This window comes from Halictus rubicundus, chromosome 14, assembly GCF_050948215.1.
Source record: "Halictus rubicundus isolate RS-2024b chromosome 14, iyHalRubi1_principal, whole genome shotgun sequence".
NCBI lineage: Eukaryota > Metazoa > Arthropoda > Insecta > Hymenoptera > Halictidae > Halictus > Halictus rubicundus.
The window spans coordinates 3,690,775-3,709,555 of record NC_135162.1 but is presented as its reverse complement, the minus strand read 5'-3'; the positions used below and the strand labels follow the sequence as shown (position 1 = coordinate 3,709,555).

Sequence of the window (18,781 nt, the reverse complement as noted above, 5' to 3'; positions counted from 1 at the left end):
TTATTTTATTTTTTAAAATTCTGAAAAAATTCATAGATGTGCATTCTAATAGTTAAAGTATGCCTGATTATTTCAGAATTTTCATTTGAAAAGGATAAGAGAAATGTCGGAAAAACCTGGTTTTCTTTGTCACCCCATTACTGCACCCCAAGTCATATAGGGTTCAAAATGGCACAAGATATTTTCTTCGGATAACCTATCGAATGGCCTATTACAAAATAATTATAGTTTGGGGCCACTTTTGACCCCCCTGTGCGGCTACACCCCTTTCCTCTGAAACGTTGTTTGCTACGTGTAACAATAGCGAGAAAATCAAGAAGTCAAAATCAGGTGAGACACCCTGTATATAAGAGACGAAATTAATACGTGGCTGTTCTGTATGGCTAATAGAGGATAAACAGAAACAGGAGTATTTTTCTCAGTTCGTATTTAGAATTCCGATCGATGTTAAGCGCGAAATATTCAACGAGGAAACCGAATCGTGAAAGTAAATCAGAACTGTATAATTGAGCTCTTAAGGGTTTAATTGGTCGCCGTTGCATGCAGACGAGAAACCAAGAGCAAAACGTCAAGCAAAACCTATCGCGGGCAGTGGTAGAATAAATATGACAACGTACTCACTAATACGATTAAGTATCAATTATAGATCGTGTATCCATGTGATCGAAAAACATTCAAGAAGATGGAAACAAGACAAAAGATATTCTACAATAGCGATGAGCAATGCTACCTGTACAAAATTATACAGGGTGGTTGAAATAAACCTGTAATAGTTTGTTATCAATGGAATGCGGATATTTATAAAAAAAAAATGTTTACATTGATTGCAAGACACAGGAGCCAAATAAAAAACTGTTTCTCCTTTCAATTATCTTATTAAACTGAAATTAATACACTGATGCCCCTATGTAAATCTTTTTCATGTGGCCACTGCTTCAAATTGTGCCTACTCATTTTTATCATAAATGCATAAAATTCTCAGTCTAATGATCAATGTCTAAGCATTAAAGAAAATGTAACCATACAATAAATAATTAAAAATTCTTTTTTTTTAATTAATAGTTAATAACTTCCAACGTATGTTGACCCTAATATAATACAACTACCTCCATACAGAGCTGGGCAACATTTGGCGGAATAAATATTTCAAATACTATTCAATTAGTTAGATTTTATTCGACTTCAAAACAATAGTATTTTAAATAAGACATATAATTTCAAAAGTAAAATATTTTTATTTTGACAATCTAAACGACGAAATAAAATATTTATATTTTAAGAATCTAAATCATAAAATAAAATATTTCCATTTAACAATCTGGAACACAAAATGAAATACTTTATTATAATAATCTGGCATGAAATGAAATACTTTAATCTTACTTGAAGTCATCCTATGAATGATTACCCTGAAAAACTGTCTCTCTTATGTATGTACGAATAACCACTCTAATATACACAGCAGTTTCCTACTGTGGTTTGCCGATGAACAATATAAACATAAAATGTATCTTGCCATTAGGAAACAATTTATACTTATAAATGTATTTAATATAAACCATTATCTTCAGCAAAATATTATAAATAAAACTAATAAAATATTTCCAAATATATTTAATATCATTCAAATAAAATACTATTTTAAAAACTTATTACATGAAATAAAATATTTTATTTTCAAAGTTGTACGCATACTTTAAAATAAATAGGATTATTTACTACTTACTATTTACTATTGAAAATACTATTTTACGGAGCTCTCTCCATATTGCAGCAACATGTCCAAAAGATTGAGTAGTGGTTAAACCAGCGGAAAATAAAAATAAACACATCACCTTCACTCTAGGGAAAGGAACTCCCTCTTTAATATCGCTCAATAACGCTATGATATCATAAAAAAAAATATATCTAGTCTGTCAGCTGGCATGGAAACATCAAATACACAAAAAAATCGACTAATCCGGATTAAAACGAAAAATATACATATACCGGCTTACCGGCAAAAGCTCTCAATTAAATGCAAAACCAAACTTTTAATATCTATATGAAACAGTTATGAAACCGCTTTCGACGTACGCAGTTGAGCACTGCGACGCGGCTGAAAAATATTGCTGAAATATTGCTAAGCTAGGAGCACAAAAGTCAATAGTAATAGGAATTATATTTTAACGCACCGTAGTACGTGCGAAACGACCGATACAGAAAGAACTTAGAAATTCCGTCGGTAGCAGAAGAAATAACACGCTTGAGTGGGAAACATGATACTGGAATATCAAATCAATCCAACAATACAGCGAAGGAACTGTACACAGTTCTACTACCTGGAAGGCTACATAGAAAACATTTCAAAGACCCCTTACCTCAATAGCAACATAACTATATTGAAATTTTTCCACAAAGCTTTCTGCTGAAGTATCTGCGTGTTACACTTTCCTAATGTTGCTACAACAATTTACTGAATGTCCTCTCGTAGGACAAATTGTAAAGTTTATTGGAGTTATAAAAAAAAACTCTTGACTGATACTAATACACGCAAACGTAACGAATTTTCAAAATTGATTCTTACCTGTCAAAAACGCTTGAAATCGGCCAAATTTAAACACGCATAACTTTTGAACCAGTCAATTCCTAACGTTAAAACATGGATTATTGGCATTTTCTCGTCAAAATCTACGGGATTATATAAAAAAAAGTTAAACATTTCTGGGTTGTCAAGTTGTGAAGTTTAACCATAACGACTCTGATTATTTGCTGTGTATGAGACTCTTCTAAGATGGCCGTTAGGGAAGAAGATTGGGGATTCGTCAATCTTTTTAAATGCTGTACCACATTAATTTGTTTTGTTCCAATAGCATTCTCTCAAATTAAATAACATTGATTTGAAGAATTGTTTGTTATTGTTCGTAAGTGTAGAGGTGTGGCGAGTAAGAGTTCTCAAGAGAGGTCTCTCACGTATCGAATTTCAAAAAGTGACTGTGTCAAAGCAGTTTCTAAAAATTCGTTATCAGACCGATGTTCGTTCATTCCGCCAATAATGTTAATACACGCAGAAAATACTAGCACAAAAAGGGGTAGATATTTAAAAGTGAATGGACACTATTCAGAGTATTTAATCAAATGAATTTCAATTCACAATACTCGAATTTTAAGTTTGTTTTTTGATAATTTCACAAGGCCTGCTCCAGAACCTTCTTTCATAAAAATTCCGTAACTACGCGTAAAAATAAAAAATGTTTGAAGGCAGTAAAACTTATTTACTGCAACAAGAGAGCTACTGAAGCAAAAAACTGAATATGGTACCACATTTTTAAAAGTCGAAGAAGCTTTTTACATCCTTGCGGCCATCATGGAAAAAACTGCCTTGTCCCATGTAATTGAAAAAAGTTAAGTCGATGGCTGCTGCTTTTTCAGAGAAAACAGCCGGTAATACTTTACTTGGACCACTTTATACACAGGGTGAAAACAAGCAAAACATTTACTGTGGAAATTTTTTTACTAAACACTTCATCGTAAAGAAAAAGATTTTGAAAATTCGTCAGACTCGCGAGCATTAATATTTACAAGAAGTAAAACTTGAGCATTTTTATTTAATAGCAAATTCAATTTTAACAAAGTTTTAATTTAAGTTTTTCTAAAATCGAAACCTCGCACAAAGTCCTCGTTTCTGTACTATTCAAGTCTCACAATTCAAATTTTGTTTCAGTCATGTGCTGGTACTTATAAATCATTGTGATTAAATGTACGCCAAACACAGTTGAAATGCTTGATTAGTTAATTGATATTTTCCATCACAGTTGACCTTTAACGATCGTGAATGACCCTGAGTTGCAGGTCACTGTTCGCGTCTTAAAACGCCTTATTAGATAGTACATATGTAGAAAACTACATCATACTAATTTAAAAAACGGAGTTGACTGTAAAACATAGAATTATGCCTCCCTTGAAACCACGCAAGTTTCGTCTGACACATTTTTTCTATTCAGATTCACCTGAATAACTCGGACCGAGTTCAGTTATTCAGGAGTTATTCAAAGAATTTTAATAAAATTTTATTCTTACCCGTGACACCGAAAAATGTAGGTGGTGCTATAGTTATGCACCGCACTGTATAAAGTGTCCAGCAATAAAATGGTGAATGGTGAAAAGTAGAAACGGGAAACGATAAGTTCGATTCGCCTAATGAAATGTTGAAAGATATTGCGTTTTTATGGAAGGTGGAAGTCCGGACTGACCTATCATTGTTGCTCGTTTAGCTTTCTATTACGAAGATATGGTTCCTCTCTACTGATCGCGCAGCGAACGAATAAAATTCCACCCTTCATGTTATCCGGCCCTAAAAAAAGAAATCGTAAAACAGCTCGTGGAAGTGTAGAATCTGTGAGAAATGCCATTAATGAAACGGCCGATGTTTTATGTGCTGTTTTGCAAGGATCTTACAACGGAATCTCCTGTTTCGCTGTGTTAGGTCAAATTACTGGTAGGTCAAACCCTCCTCTATGTAGAGTGGATAGTTTTCTCAGGAGAGATAAAAACGTGTAAGACTGAAAATACGCTTTGCTTGTGGCCTCTGTCGAGTCCGAACGTTGACTGCCTTTTCAAATCGTTTCTTTTCAAATCGTCAGCTGTTTGTCTCGCGACATAATATTGGTCATAGTTATTAACAGGGAATTTCTAACATTAAAACTTGGATTTTTGGCATTTTATCGTCAAGATCTACAGGATCACACAAGAAAAAGTTAAAAATTTCTGGTTTCTTAAAGTAAAGTTTAGCTACGACCCATCTTACGTGATAACTGCGGATCATGACCGCGGATCATTTCGCAAAATAAATATTTCCTAACTTAAGTGTATGAGATAGAAGTTAAATACAAATGTGCTCCTTCTCTTAATTATTTAAACATGTTGAAAATAATACAAGAACATTTTAAAAATGAAGGTTTTCATAGTGTTGTATTTCTTCCATTTATTTTTGTCATAAATGCATAAAGTTTCGTAGCCTAATAATAACTTATATGACAAACAAAGCAACGTTGAACGTGGTGGGCTTGACAATTAACAAAACGCAATGCACAGCGGTAGCGGCTATACAATTTCCAACAGTCCAACTGAACCTACAGAAGTCGTGCATGTTTTCCAGCAATGTTACACCTACATGTAGTATTTTAACTCCTAATATGTTTTTGCTACGCTATTCTAAACAGTTGAAGCACATCTAACGAAGCTTGAAATTGCTTATTTCACAGTTCATGTTCACCGTTCATTGCGACATAACAATATTACCAAAAATAATTAATTTGAATTCTCCTCCCACGATAGCGTTTGAAGCGTTCATAACAAAATACAAAGCGTGTTCAAAATTTCAAAATAATCGGAAACTGCTTTACATTTCTGGAATCATTCCTCCAGTTTTCCACATGTCAAAACATCGTCCCTTCGACGCTCGTTTTCAGCAGAAAAAAAGGAAAAATATGACGGTTCATGACAGTATTTTCAAAAACTGTCTAAATGATCTGCACCGTTTCCGTGCCATTTTTCCAAGTTTATAATATACAAATATATTATAATACAGAAAAATGTACTCTTTGAAAGTAATTTTGAAATTCGTCATTTGTCGCGTTTCATATGCGACAATTTTTTAACACATCTTGTAGATTTGTAGAATAAAACTGTAGATAAATTTGCAGAATTTTCTATTCTTTCATTTGTATTAGTTATATTTATTAAGCAATCTCAGAAATTATTGCGGTTTTTGTTAGAGTTCCTTGCTGAAAGCACAAATTGCTATCTTGTGATTTAGAAAATCTGAATGGGAGTTAAATCTAGGGCTGAACTTCCACTCAGAGAACCAAAAATTTTTAACATTTCTGAATGTAATATTATACAATTTCACCGGAAAATGATAGAACTCTAAGTTATAGTGCGCGGAATTGAAATTTCAGTGCGCGGAGTTCACTCATTTAAAACATAAGCGTGAGTAAAGTTGTTAGATTTCAAGCGTGTTTGACAGCTAAGGCCGCCGTCATATTGGTATGTACTGTACTCGGACATCGTCCAATGAGCGGAACCCCGAGAAGTTTGGTTGGGGTTAGGTTCGTGTATGGGTGCTTGAAATCGGCCAACTTTAAACCTGCATAACTTTTGAACCAGTAAATTCCTAAAGTTAAAACTTGGATTTTTGGAATTTTCTGGTAAAAATCTACAGGATTGTATAAAAGAAAGTAAAAAATTAGTGATCCCCTAAGTTAAAGTGTAACCCTAATTTTTTTCCCATATGCATTATTATAAAGGAAACGATTAATGTCAGCATGGAATGATTTTATAATAGCATTTAAGAGTGAATAATATGATTTCTGTAACCACAATGATATTTCTAAAATGATAATATCTTTTCACATTTTCGTTAGTAGATGCCCGAAACCTTTGCAATAGTGCTTTCTGTAACCGACCATAGTAAGTCATGTAGATTGCAGCTCCCAGTCTCCCTTGAATCCCAGAGGAACATTTTGCTTCCCAGCCGAGTGTAAAATGTCTCAAAGGTGTTCTCCTTCAAACAATTCGATTTACGCCACGTTTACGTTGATTTTACTAGCAGTAACAATATTTTGGAAAACATTGAAATTTAATTGTTTACCGTGTATATTGGTTTACCGTGTTTTCATTGTCACGTTTGACAGGTGGTAAATGGTTACATTGGAATCGCAAACCGCAGTTTCACAAACAAGAATTCGTCGATGTCTATTTCTATTGAGGCCAATAATAGTAAATAATTATGACTAACTTTGAAATATATGAATGCGTATGTAGATACGTACCAGCAGTGGTAATTCGAATTTTTGGGAAGAGTTAAAAACTTTTTGAGTTACAAAGGTTTCAACTTGTCGGCATTGTTTAGTAAAAGAGGTTTAACAAACGAAAATTTGGCGCATGAAAGCTTTGTACGAAGATGAATAATTTTCTGATTATACTAGTTTAAAAAGGAAAAATTTAATTCTCTAATGTGAATTATTGATTGTATAAATATTTAAACCCAATTATAAGACAAATGTTGTCATATGTATCAGCTGTTACGTATTTACAAAGTCCAACTCATTCGAAGTATGTAAAAGGAGAAGTTAATAAATAATTTAATACGTAACCATATAAGATTTATTAGACTGAAGCACATATAAAAATCAGGTAAAAAAGACGATTGGGTCGCATACGAAAACAATCAAATTAGTTTGTGATAACGAAATGGTTTCAAACATATACCAACATATTAACACTTCGATTACACTGTGTAAACGATTTTAATTTTTTTCGGGCGTCTAATTACTTCCTTAAATAAATAAATATTTATTTCCCTAAATAAATGAATATGTATTTATTTGTTTCAATTTAAAAAATCAATTTAAGAAAATACGATCTTTTATTATTAAAGTGTCTTGTTTTATCAGTAATAGTTGTACGGTTCCTTCTTGCGTAAAATTAGACTACAAATTTTTATGGTAGTTTAATATTTGCCCAAATTTTCTGTGCATGACTAGCCTTTTAATATCCTATCGATTTAATATCATCGTAGCTTACTACCTATGGGAATTGGGAAAACATTTGATACATATTTGAAGCGTGCGATACGTAGCACGTGCTACTAATGGCTCATAAGTTCGCCGTTAGCACTTCAACGAGGTTATTGCGGTTACTAAATAAATGACCGAACTGGGTGAGTCACTCAATCCAGTAATCTAAAATTCCTCCCAGATACTTTGTTACACAAACAAAAGTTTGGTAAAAGTCGCTACGAGTTTATTGTTTAAATAGCACATGTAACACTTCATCTTATTATACGGAAAATTGAAAGTCAAATAAATAACCATTATGTCATGTGGGTTCAATGTTTGAACTTTAAACCCGAATATTTACTAATTGGAAGATAATCTTGAAATAATGTTCAATGTGAGTACATACTACTTGGAATATAACCCATTAAAAGAATTTCTAAAATCGTTAGATCACGATTGTTTAGTACTGAGTGAGTATTATAAATTAATTTGTGGTCCTCGCAATTAATTAATTATTATTTTATCTTACATTCAAGTCTTTCACCCACCTCATTTTCGATTTATTAATTGCTTGCAAGATGAAGTAAATGCACAGGAAGTGGTGAAGATTATTTTTGACAGAAGTATGTATTTTGGTTATTTGTTAGTAATCAACAAATCCACGAAAAAAGGCAATTTGTACATCTAATACATCCATATTACCATATTCTCATTCCACAGTTAAAAAATATGTATTTTTCATCAAAATTCTTCAACAAAAAGAAACTATATATTCTTTATATAACTATAACTGTATATTCTCAATCTTCTGCGATATTTTTATTCGATCTTTCAATATAATGTACCTGAAACATAATGTAAAGAAATTGAGTATGTTTAAATGAACTATTGATCTGGTCAAGCATATATTCATATAATATGATTCGGTAAAGGTGAGCACGATTTCATATTTATGTGAAATGGAAAGTAAACTTTAATTTTCTCTTAAAACAGGTATTTCGTTAACACCTTTCTACACCAAAGAAAGTATGACAATGTAAGAAGAAAATGCTTTAAATTAGTATTATTAAAATTTCAATCCAACGATATAATTATTAGTTTTGCAGGGTAAATTGAAGAAAAATATTGATCATAGAAGAAACACAAGCACAGTATTTAATAACTTTGACAAAATAAATTATATGTCATTACAGACAGGCAGTTACACAGGGACTCAATAATTTTTTCATTCAATTTAAAAAGACGCGCGTACGATGATATCTCGTGTACAGGATGTTAAGAAATTATGTGTAAAAACCGTTACAGCGTAATCCTAAACCGCAGGATCGGCGAATATCTGTTAAAAAAGTTTAGTGCCAAATTAACCTTGACCGACTTTTTCAAGGTCAAATTTTGTTATGATTGTATCGTGATCTCCTCATCGAGAGAAACAAACCTCTCAGAGGAACCAAGGTAAAAAAAAATGAACCGTTCTCTTGAAAATTTGTATTACCGCACCAACGACCTAATCGATTCGATATATGTAATTGTAATGACATTTTATAATAATACATGTTATTATTTCATACCAATGTGAATCTACATTCAAAAATAATAAACAATCGTACACAATTTTTGACAAATTAAGAACAAATAATAAACAATTTATTCGCAAATTAAATGCATCTGATCTCGATCGCACTAATTTCGAAATGTCCTCACGATTGAAAAAAGTATAGTTGCAAGATACAGTCGATCAAAAACGTCTCCTACACATTTTTAGACGGAATAACTTTTGTCAAATGAGTTCAAATGACTGGAAAATTTTTTGGGAAATATTGAAAGGATTAGTTTACTAGCCGGTATACAAAACAAGTTTTGGAAATATAGCAATTGCTCGGAATTGCAGAGGAACTACTAAAAGTTGTTTTGTACAACTCTTTTATATGGGTCTATATCGAAAATTTAAACAGTATATTTTGTAGATTTTTGTCAATTATATACATTCTAAAAATTTCATCGAAATCTATTGATGCAGAAAAGATGACTGGCATCAAGAAATGTAAGAATCTTTATTACAGTTAGAGGTCGAAAAACATGAAAAACTGCAACTTTCACCATCTTTAAACATTTGCAGCTCATTGCAACGTGGACCGATTTTGATAAAATTTTCAGAATATACATATATAATTGACACGGGTTTACAAAACGTATTTCTTAAATTTTTGTAACGAACTCAGATAAAAAAATTGTAAAATCAATATTTACAATATGTTTTCGCAATTCCTAACAATTACATTCTCCTGAAATTTTCTTTACACGTCATTTAGTAAACTAACTTTTCTAAATTCTTTAAAAAAAACTTAAGTCATGTGGTCCATTTTTACAAGAGTTACATCAACTTGGAAGTCGTCAGGATTTTTTTGAGCGACTACAGATATGTTTAACGTTTTTGGTAAATTTGTTATCAAGATAACAATGAAATTTCATTGTGCGAATTTGATCGTAAATTCCGGGTCCATAATGTAATCTCTCTTCCCTATCGGATGTCTCCTCCTGTTACAATTTCTCCAATTACTCGCATGTCCTGGCCTCGCATGAGTGGCTTCGAATGATCGAATTGATTTATCCGGCCTTCGTTGCTCTACAGAACTTAACTCATTGCATTGAAATACGTATACGTATACCAGCCTTATTAAGTGATTTTGTTAATATACAGGCCTCGCTCGTGATCTCTATGACTTTGAATGACCTTGAGCAATTATAGTCACTGAATTCCTAATGAAGGAGGCTGTCATCATAGGTGTATAAAACTGGGTGGTCCCGTTTAAAAAAATGGAGGTGATCTTGAAATCTCTAGAAAAAAATAACATGAAAACAAATATTTTTATGGCATCGTGTGAGCCCCCTTGAACTATTCGACTTTATCCTTAAGGCATTTGAGGTGTAAACGTTAGATGACACTCTGTATATCCTCATTTTTGTAAATTCAGTAGAATCTCGATTGTGCGAACAGCTAAATAGACATGAATGTTGAGATAATAACGTAGTCGCTTGATTACATTGTTGACCCAAATATTTACTGATTTACACAATAAACCGTTTTGTATACAGATTGTCTTAAATTGAACTATTTTCATATGCAACGGGTTCGTACAATAGAGAATTGTTATATCGGACGTTCGGATAATCGAGATTCTATCATACAGAATTTCTTAATTTATTTTGCACGACTCAATGTTGAGAAACTGATTAAAATGAGACTAAACGCGACCGAACTGATCATATCTGAATTCTTTATTATCCGATGTGACGTGGAAAAACTTTGCACGTCCGACCGACTTGTTCAAACAGACCAAACCGCCCTCTGTCTATCAGTTTGGCAGCTCATTAGACTCGCCAGAGCTCTTCCTCGGACGTTCCAATTTGGATAAGAATTAATGTTTTTGTTACGTACGGAGACTCTGATTACGTGAGTCTCTTACCCCCTTCTTGAAACCACATGTTTTTCCCTGCAGGAGGTCCGGGTCATATGCCGTGATAAACAATTACGCCATTAGGGGAAAGTGCACGCATATGGGAAAATCTGGAGGGATGCCTTCCAGATTTTCCCATACCCCCAATGCCTTCTTTTTAAACAAAATCGGACTATATAAAGGGTCCAAGTTTGCTCATGAAGATACGCGTCGTGAGATCGGGTTCATAGTCCCTTTCGAATCAATTCTTGAACCGCAACCTCCGTTATTCAAGGCAAGTTAGCTAACATAACCCCCGCACTTCTCAGTGCGTCAAAAACCGAGAGCAACGGAACTTAGTATCCGCGATAGTACTTCACACTACACAATTGTAGACCCCTTTTTTCTTTTATATTATATTATTGTCAAACATACGAGAGTCTTCAAACTCATTTCCACATCCTTTTGAATTCCAGTAACTAGTATTTCCCACGTAGATACACCTTTACCGCTCGAGGTGTATCAATACTATTTAAATGTTACGAGGGCCGACTTCCCAATACCTTCCGCTTACCCATCCTATAGTAATGAGCAAATCGGTGATGAAACAGGCATCGACTAGTTCATCACTCCTATTCTAGTGGGCAAATCGGTGATGAAACAGGCATCGACTAGTCCACGACAACCTATTCCTGTGTAAGCAAACAAACCTTGGTCCACGCATTAACTGCCCTAGCCCTCGGCTCGTAACATTTTTATGTACCGCGCCGAGTACGCGCTAGAAATTTCAGAACCATAATTCAGGACCAGGGGGCCCGGGTGCCTTTTCCCGATTGAAGAAACAAAATTCAACTCTACCCAAGGGCGATTTTTTGATTGGCCAGCAAATCCTCCGGAAGACGAGGTAAAGGAGAGCTCGTACTCGAGCCATGAAACCCAGAGGCGCCGATGTGGGACCATTAGGTCCCAAAACATCAATTTTATCTTCGTCCTGTCGACGTTTCGCCTATAAAATTATAGGTACAGTATTCCGTAACTGTCACAAACATCTCTACCATAACTGTCGCAAAGGTCTCTGCTGTAACTGTCAACATGGGCTCGCGACTGCCAGTCGATGTGTCTAAATATCCAACTTTCAAACTATTATCATTTCTTAAAGCACAAACAATACGAATTACGTAAAGAAGAAAATGTGAATAACAATAACATAAACTGAATTTGTATTAAATAAAAGATTCCAAAAAATGTCGACTGGACAATCAAATGAAAATTTCGAGATGCATTCGCATCACTGGATATGTAAATCGAATCAGCGTAACTACACAGCACCGTGAAGTTTTCCACTTTAACTGCCCTACTTTATCAATTTTTTGATTGTTGATAGTGGCTCTGATAGTGATTTATTATACAATGTGTTTAAAATGTGTTTTTTGTTATAAAAATTCATTTATAAGTCTGCATTAATAACAGTGTCATTCATTGTATATGGTTGATAGAGCAGTTAACGTATTAATAGGTGTGCACAATTAAAATACATTACACCCTCCAAAATAAGTGCTATCACTTTCTATGGATTTTCTCTATCTTACATGTAGTTAATCAATCTTGAATATGGTGGTTGAAAGACGTGGACTCAAAACAATGTTACAGTTGACTTATTCTGAGAGCCACGAATTAATTCATTCGATTAATACAGTGATTTCTCTATATATGTCGCTAATGCCTGGCTGATAAACGTCGCGGAACTATCCGCACTACCGCGGGGTATACCTCGTGAGGGGCCATGAAGCTTGAGAGGCCTCGGACGCCTGTAAAAATAATACCATTCGGGCATGTCGGTGTGAGACCAGGAGACCACTATTAATCCAATAACAAAATTTCTTTATTTTTCATTATTTTTGTATGGGACTTTCACAAACATATTCATGGCATTTTTATAATGAAAATGACGCCAAATATGATGTAATTCCGATGATATTTCCTTGTGTAATAAACAGCGTATGGGAAAGAAAGGCCCGCGTAAGCTCAGGCCTTTAAATCAAAAATTGAATTTTTTTATTATTAATTATTTTTTTATGAAACTTTCTCCAATATATTTGTGGAATTTTTCTAATTAAAATGATACCAAACACGATATCATTCAGATCATATTTACACTAATTTTCCGTTAATACAATTGTAATGGGAAGTAACGTTCATCGTTCATTACACAAGTAAATATCAATATTATACCATATTTAGCATCATTTTCATGAGGTAAAATATATTAGGTATTTCATTAGGTAAAAAATATATTGGTGAAAGTCCCATAAAAAAATAATGAAAAATAAAGAAGTTTTGTTATTGGATTAGTAGTGGTCTCCTGCTTTCACACCGATATGCCCGACCCGTATTATGCTACACTCCTCGGCGACCGAGGCCACTCGAGCTTCGCTGTCCTTTTCTACGTTTGGCGTGGATCAAAGGATGTCTCCTGGACAGAGTTGTGCTAATTCAATTGCATTGTAATTCAATTACACAATTGAATCACATAGTATTTCATTTATATAGTAATTCAACTACGCCGTAACTGAATTACATTATTCAAACTTTTCAATTAATTCAATTACTAATTCTTTTAATCAGATGTGTAATTGAAATGCAATATAATTAAAATACAGCTCTCCAAATTATAGCCCAGAACTTTGAAGAAGTGCAATACACATATTTTTATGTTTTTCTTTCATATACTTGTTTGCTGTCTATGCGGCCTATTTTCTATTCCTCGTCCTCGTTCATAATACGTAACGCTATTTTATGTAAATTAATTACAAAGTATTTTACAATTGTACTCCAATTGCAATTACGAATTACATTGTAATTTAATTGAATAAAGATCTGAATTATAAATTACAATATGACTGTATTACAATGTCATTCAATTACTTTGTAATTATAATCCTGTTGTAATTCAATCGTAATTCTGCACAACTCTGCTCTTGGACGATACACATCGCTGGCAAGACCCGTTTTGTTGATATATATCAAGAATTCACTGTATACGTATTAGAATAGTAAATTTCGTAATAAAAATTATTGCCGCTTTAATTTTTAGTATGTTACGGATATTAGTAACAAAATATCTCAATCTCAAGGTAAGTCTTATAACACTGTCCAACAAAATTAAACTTTTTTCGAGTTTTGCAATACCTGTTGGGTGATTTTTATACACTTTGTCATCCTAAAACCGAATCTGAAAGTAGAATTGCTCCATCACGCAACGTTTTCGAAAAATTTTGGTTTTTGTAAAAATGCCCGATTTTGATACGAAACGACGTGTTACGCAAAAACTAAATACGCGAGAAAGTTCAAATTTGAGTCAAGAGATAGAGGGGACTCTCCTCTACATATTCATATAGTCAATTATATTTTTACGTACTTCCTAATAGTTGTAAATGGTTGTTAAAGTTTGAAAATGTGCCGACGCGGGTACTTTGTACGCTCTATTTTTGTATTTATGTGAAAAATCCTTTATCTAGCAGGAATTTACTATACAGGAATGCATTCTACAGACATTTCTGGTAAAGAAACCATTCACGAAAAGTATTTGGTTCCCTTAATGTACGAGAAGGATCAGAAAATGTTAATTGACAGCGTGTGCGCGACGCGTTCGCGCCAGACGGCCATTGCAGCCTTTTCGCGACTCGCCAGGGCCGTCGCTATGCGTAGTCGACGTTGGTACCACTCAAGTATGTCTTTGCTTACTATGCTTAATTAAATACATTTTTTTTTTGTCTTTTTGGGTGCCAATCATTACAAAAGATTATAAAAATACGAGTTATATTCACATTTCATATGGAAATGCTTAATAAAGAAAATTGAATACAAAAACTTACCTATTTCTGCTGTAAACAAATTAAAAATGTTTCCGCCTTGCTTGACGTTTGTTCCTGGTATCCCGATTTTCAATAATAAGTGTCCAGCAGTAATCAGCAAGCATCCGCACATAAGTCTTTTCCTTTGTAACGTTTTTCCATTGTTGAAATATCTTGATGAAAGATTAATGCTGGAATTGTATTCCTTGTTTTGATTTTAAAATAATTTCGTCATGAATATAACAAAAACAGTCCGGCTGATTTATACACTTCCGCGAGATTTTATCGATTTAATATAGAGCGATCTATGTCTTAATTATGTACTTCGATCAATAAAATCGAAAAAAATTGTCCCATTTACATAGTGTTTGGACTTATTTTAATCGGAAGAATCTTGAATGTCCATTGGTATTACAATTATAAAGATAAGACAACAATTACTGAAAATAAAATTGCTGCGGTCAATTTTCTTTATTAAGCATTTCCACAATGAAATGTGAATATAACTCGTATTTTTATAATCTTTTGTAATGATTGGCACCCAAAAAGACAAAAAAAATGTATTTAATTAAGCATAGTAAGCAAAGACATACTTGAGTGGTACCAACGTCGACTACGCATAGCGACGGCCCTGGCGACTCGCGAAAAGGCTGCAATGGCCGTCTGGCGCGAACGCGTCGCGCACACGCTGTCAATTAACATTTTCTGATCCTTCTCGTACATTAAGGGAACCAAATACTTTTCGTGAATGGTTTCTTTACCAGAAATGTCTGTAGAATGCATTCCTGTATAGCAAATTCCTGCTAGATGAAGGATTTTTCACATAAATACAAAAATAGAGCGTACAAAGTAATCGCGTCGGCACATTTTCAAACTTTAACAACCATTTACAACTATTAGGAAGTACACAAAAATATAATTGACTATATGAATATGTAGAGGAGAGTCCCCTCTATATCTTGACTCAAATTTGAACTTTCTCGCGTGTTTAGTTTTTGCGTAACACGTCGTTTCGTATCAAAATCGGGCATTTTTACAAAAACCAAAATTTTTCGAAAACGTTGCGTGATGGAGCGATTCTACTTTCAGATTCGGTTTTAGGATGACAAAGTGTATAAGAATCACCCAACAGGTATTGCAAAATTTTTTTGGTGTTGGACAGTGTAATTCAATAAAACGAACAACTAGTAATAAGGAGATTCCTTCACTGTAAGTCCGCTTTGATACCATACCACTTCTGTTTGAATCATTCTGCGTATAACAAACAGTTCGCGAGTAATTTCACTTGCTTCGTATGTGAGAATGAAACAGGTGTAGTATAATAGCTCTGAGATGGAGTTCTAACAGTGTTTAATAAATTATATGGCGCCGTAGTATTTGAAACGCACGAAGTGACCTCTGCGATTATAGTATATAGTTTCAGAGTGTTTGTGGTCTACATTATTCCAATATAAAAATGTTGAAAACAAGGATCGATACCACGCTATTGCCTCTAAACGTGTACAATTAGTTATAACGTTATTGCGGAATGTTTCATTGTGGTATTAATGTACGTTTAATACGAACTTCTGTCTTAATTAGCCGCTAGTTGACCTTGTGCATGACAAGTATAGATAAAGTAATGTGACGAACAGAAGCTCTTGAACTAGTTGTGCTATTAACATCTAAGAAAATTTCTTCTTGAATTATAAAACGATTAAAATTTCGACTAAAGTTACTCAGTTTTCAATGGTGTACGGATTGCAACATTATGGACTTAAAAAAATTTCATTTCAATGAAAAGTCAAGGTCACCTTGACTTGAAATGGCATTATGCGTATCCGAATGTATTGTTTTGTAAACGCTTTTAAGACGAATCAATGATCTACTATACTATAATCTTCAGTTGACTTCGAACTAAAAAATTGATATTAAATAGCGACTTGAAGAAATAATGAAATATCCTTTCATTTTCTAAGGAAAGTTGCATTCCATCTTGTGCAACACAATATTCAACTATCTCCTAAGCTAATCACTTTTCGACATGCATAGGTTAATACTTTTTCATGGAGAATAAAAAATTGCATTGATTGGTGCATAAAGAAATATACTCTCAATGAGTATTCATAAGTCATTGAGGCGTCTACCTACAAAAAAACTAGTAACACCAGTATGTGCGTCTCTTGAAACCATTTAATCTCCATAAAAACATTTATCGCTGTGAATAACAATACTGATGTAAATCACGATGATAATATCTGGATGAGACACCCTGTATATTAATTAACTTTCCATTGAAATAAAACTTTTTTTCTAATTTCTAAAGGAGTAATTTGTAGACTATTACAAAATGATTAACTTTTTTTCGAAACATTTCTTTGTCAGACTAGCGGAAGTGCCTCTAATATCATCGGAACTAAATTGTAGACCACCCTGTATGTATATTTATACAAAGTCTTATCAAAATTGAAGGTTTTGAATCGGCTGACTTCACTTCTTAGTTGCATCATAGACAGGTACTATACTAAAGTGAAATTCTAATTTGATAACAACAGAATTGGTTAATGAAAACTAATTTTCCAAGTATTTGTTACTTAATATGTTTCAACTTACTTGTATGTAAGGCTGTGGTTGCTGAGAAGATGGCGGGGGAGGAGGAAGAGGGCCGCCAGTTACCGCTGCATCCTGCTGGGGGGATGTTCGCGGCGGCTCTAAAACATTTAACCATTTCATTTTCGCATGAATTATCTGTCCTGTTAAATACCCAACATAATTAATGTCAACGTTTCATTTATTTTGAAAAGAGACACAACACGCAAATGTAGGTGTCTTGCAAAGATGTTTATGCAAAACACAAATTTTCTGCATCAGAAATTTTCTACATGAAACAGGAGCTAGATAAAAATATCTTCCCTTATTTAATCATTTTGACCAGTAGAAAATAATAGAACCATATTCTTAAATTTTTTAAACTTCTGTACTGTTTTAAATTTTACCTACACATTTTTATTATAAATGCATAAAATCCGCAGTCTAATAATTAATAATACTCATACAGCGATTCAAGTGTATTTTCTAACCCTGGAAAACCACCCGAATCAAGTCACAACATATAAATAACAGTATAGTGTCTACTCGATAATTGTCCAAAACACGAGTCTAGCCAGAGACAATTATCAGCTAAAAAATATTCTTTGATCCACTGCCGAACGTGTATCGGTGTGAGACCATTACGAACATTCACTAACAAAATAAAACTATATATTATATATATTTATGCCATGATGCGAAAGTTATTTATAAAAGTTAAAAATAAGTATCTAATATATTACTGCACTTACATTTGGTGGAGATTTTTTTAATGGTACAAAAGGAGATGTATTCTAATTACGTTGTATTTAATTTATTAATTACAAAAAAAATGATCAATTTATTAAAATTATTAAAAACTTTATCATTTAATGTAATTAATTGTTTAGAAAAGACTATTAAAACGTTAAGAAAATAAAGGTCGTATAACATTAATATTTAACCATATGAACTGAAAATTTAAAAGAATTGTTTAGAAAATTTGTATCAATTTAATATGTTCATGTATAATTTCATTTTCTCTCAACTCTTTTGAATAACTTTCACTTTCTTATATCGGTCTAATTAAAATACTGTTAAACGTTGAAATGAAATTGTACATATGTGTACTTAATCAACCAATTGCACATAATTGGATTACAAAATATTCCATTAAAGGCGATTTGAAGAGCGATTATACTTTATCCAATTTTTTATTCTTTATAATAGGAATAATTATAAGAAAAAAGCTACGAATAAAGATGAAAATTTAGTATGATGAATTGATCTCGGATATGCACCGTTCATTATCAATATTTCCGTGTATGTTCATAACTATAATTATTTTACATTGCTTTTAACAATGTGCCTCCACTTTGAAAAATCTGAAAAAATATATGTTAAC

The 18,781-nt window shown here is 33.2% G+C and overlaps 1 protein-coding gene across 4 annotated transcripts in view; it reads right to left on the bottom strand.

Moving 5' to 3' along the window:
• The window catches only part of LOC143360924 (uncharacterized), a 333,702-nt gene that overhangs the window by 111,058 nt on the left and 203,863 nt on the right, over positions 1-18,781 (bottom strand). For all 4 annotated transcript variants that reach the window (XR_013083372.1, XM_076800123.1, XM_076800125.1 and 1 more), the window contains exon 7: positions 17,422-17,519. Coding sequence is in view for 3 of the 4 variants with exons in the window: in XM_076800123.1 (XP_076656238.1) it covers positions 17,422-17,519 (98 nt within the window). In the remaining variant the exon portion in view is untranslated. The remainder of the gene's footprint in view (positions 1-17,421; positions 17,520-18,781) is intronic.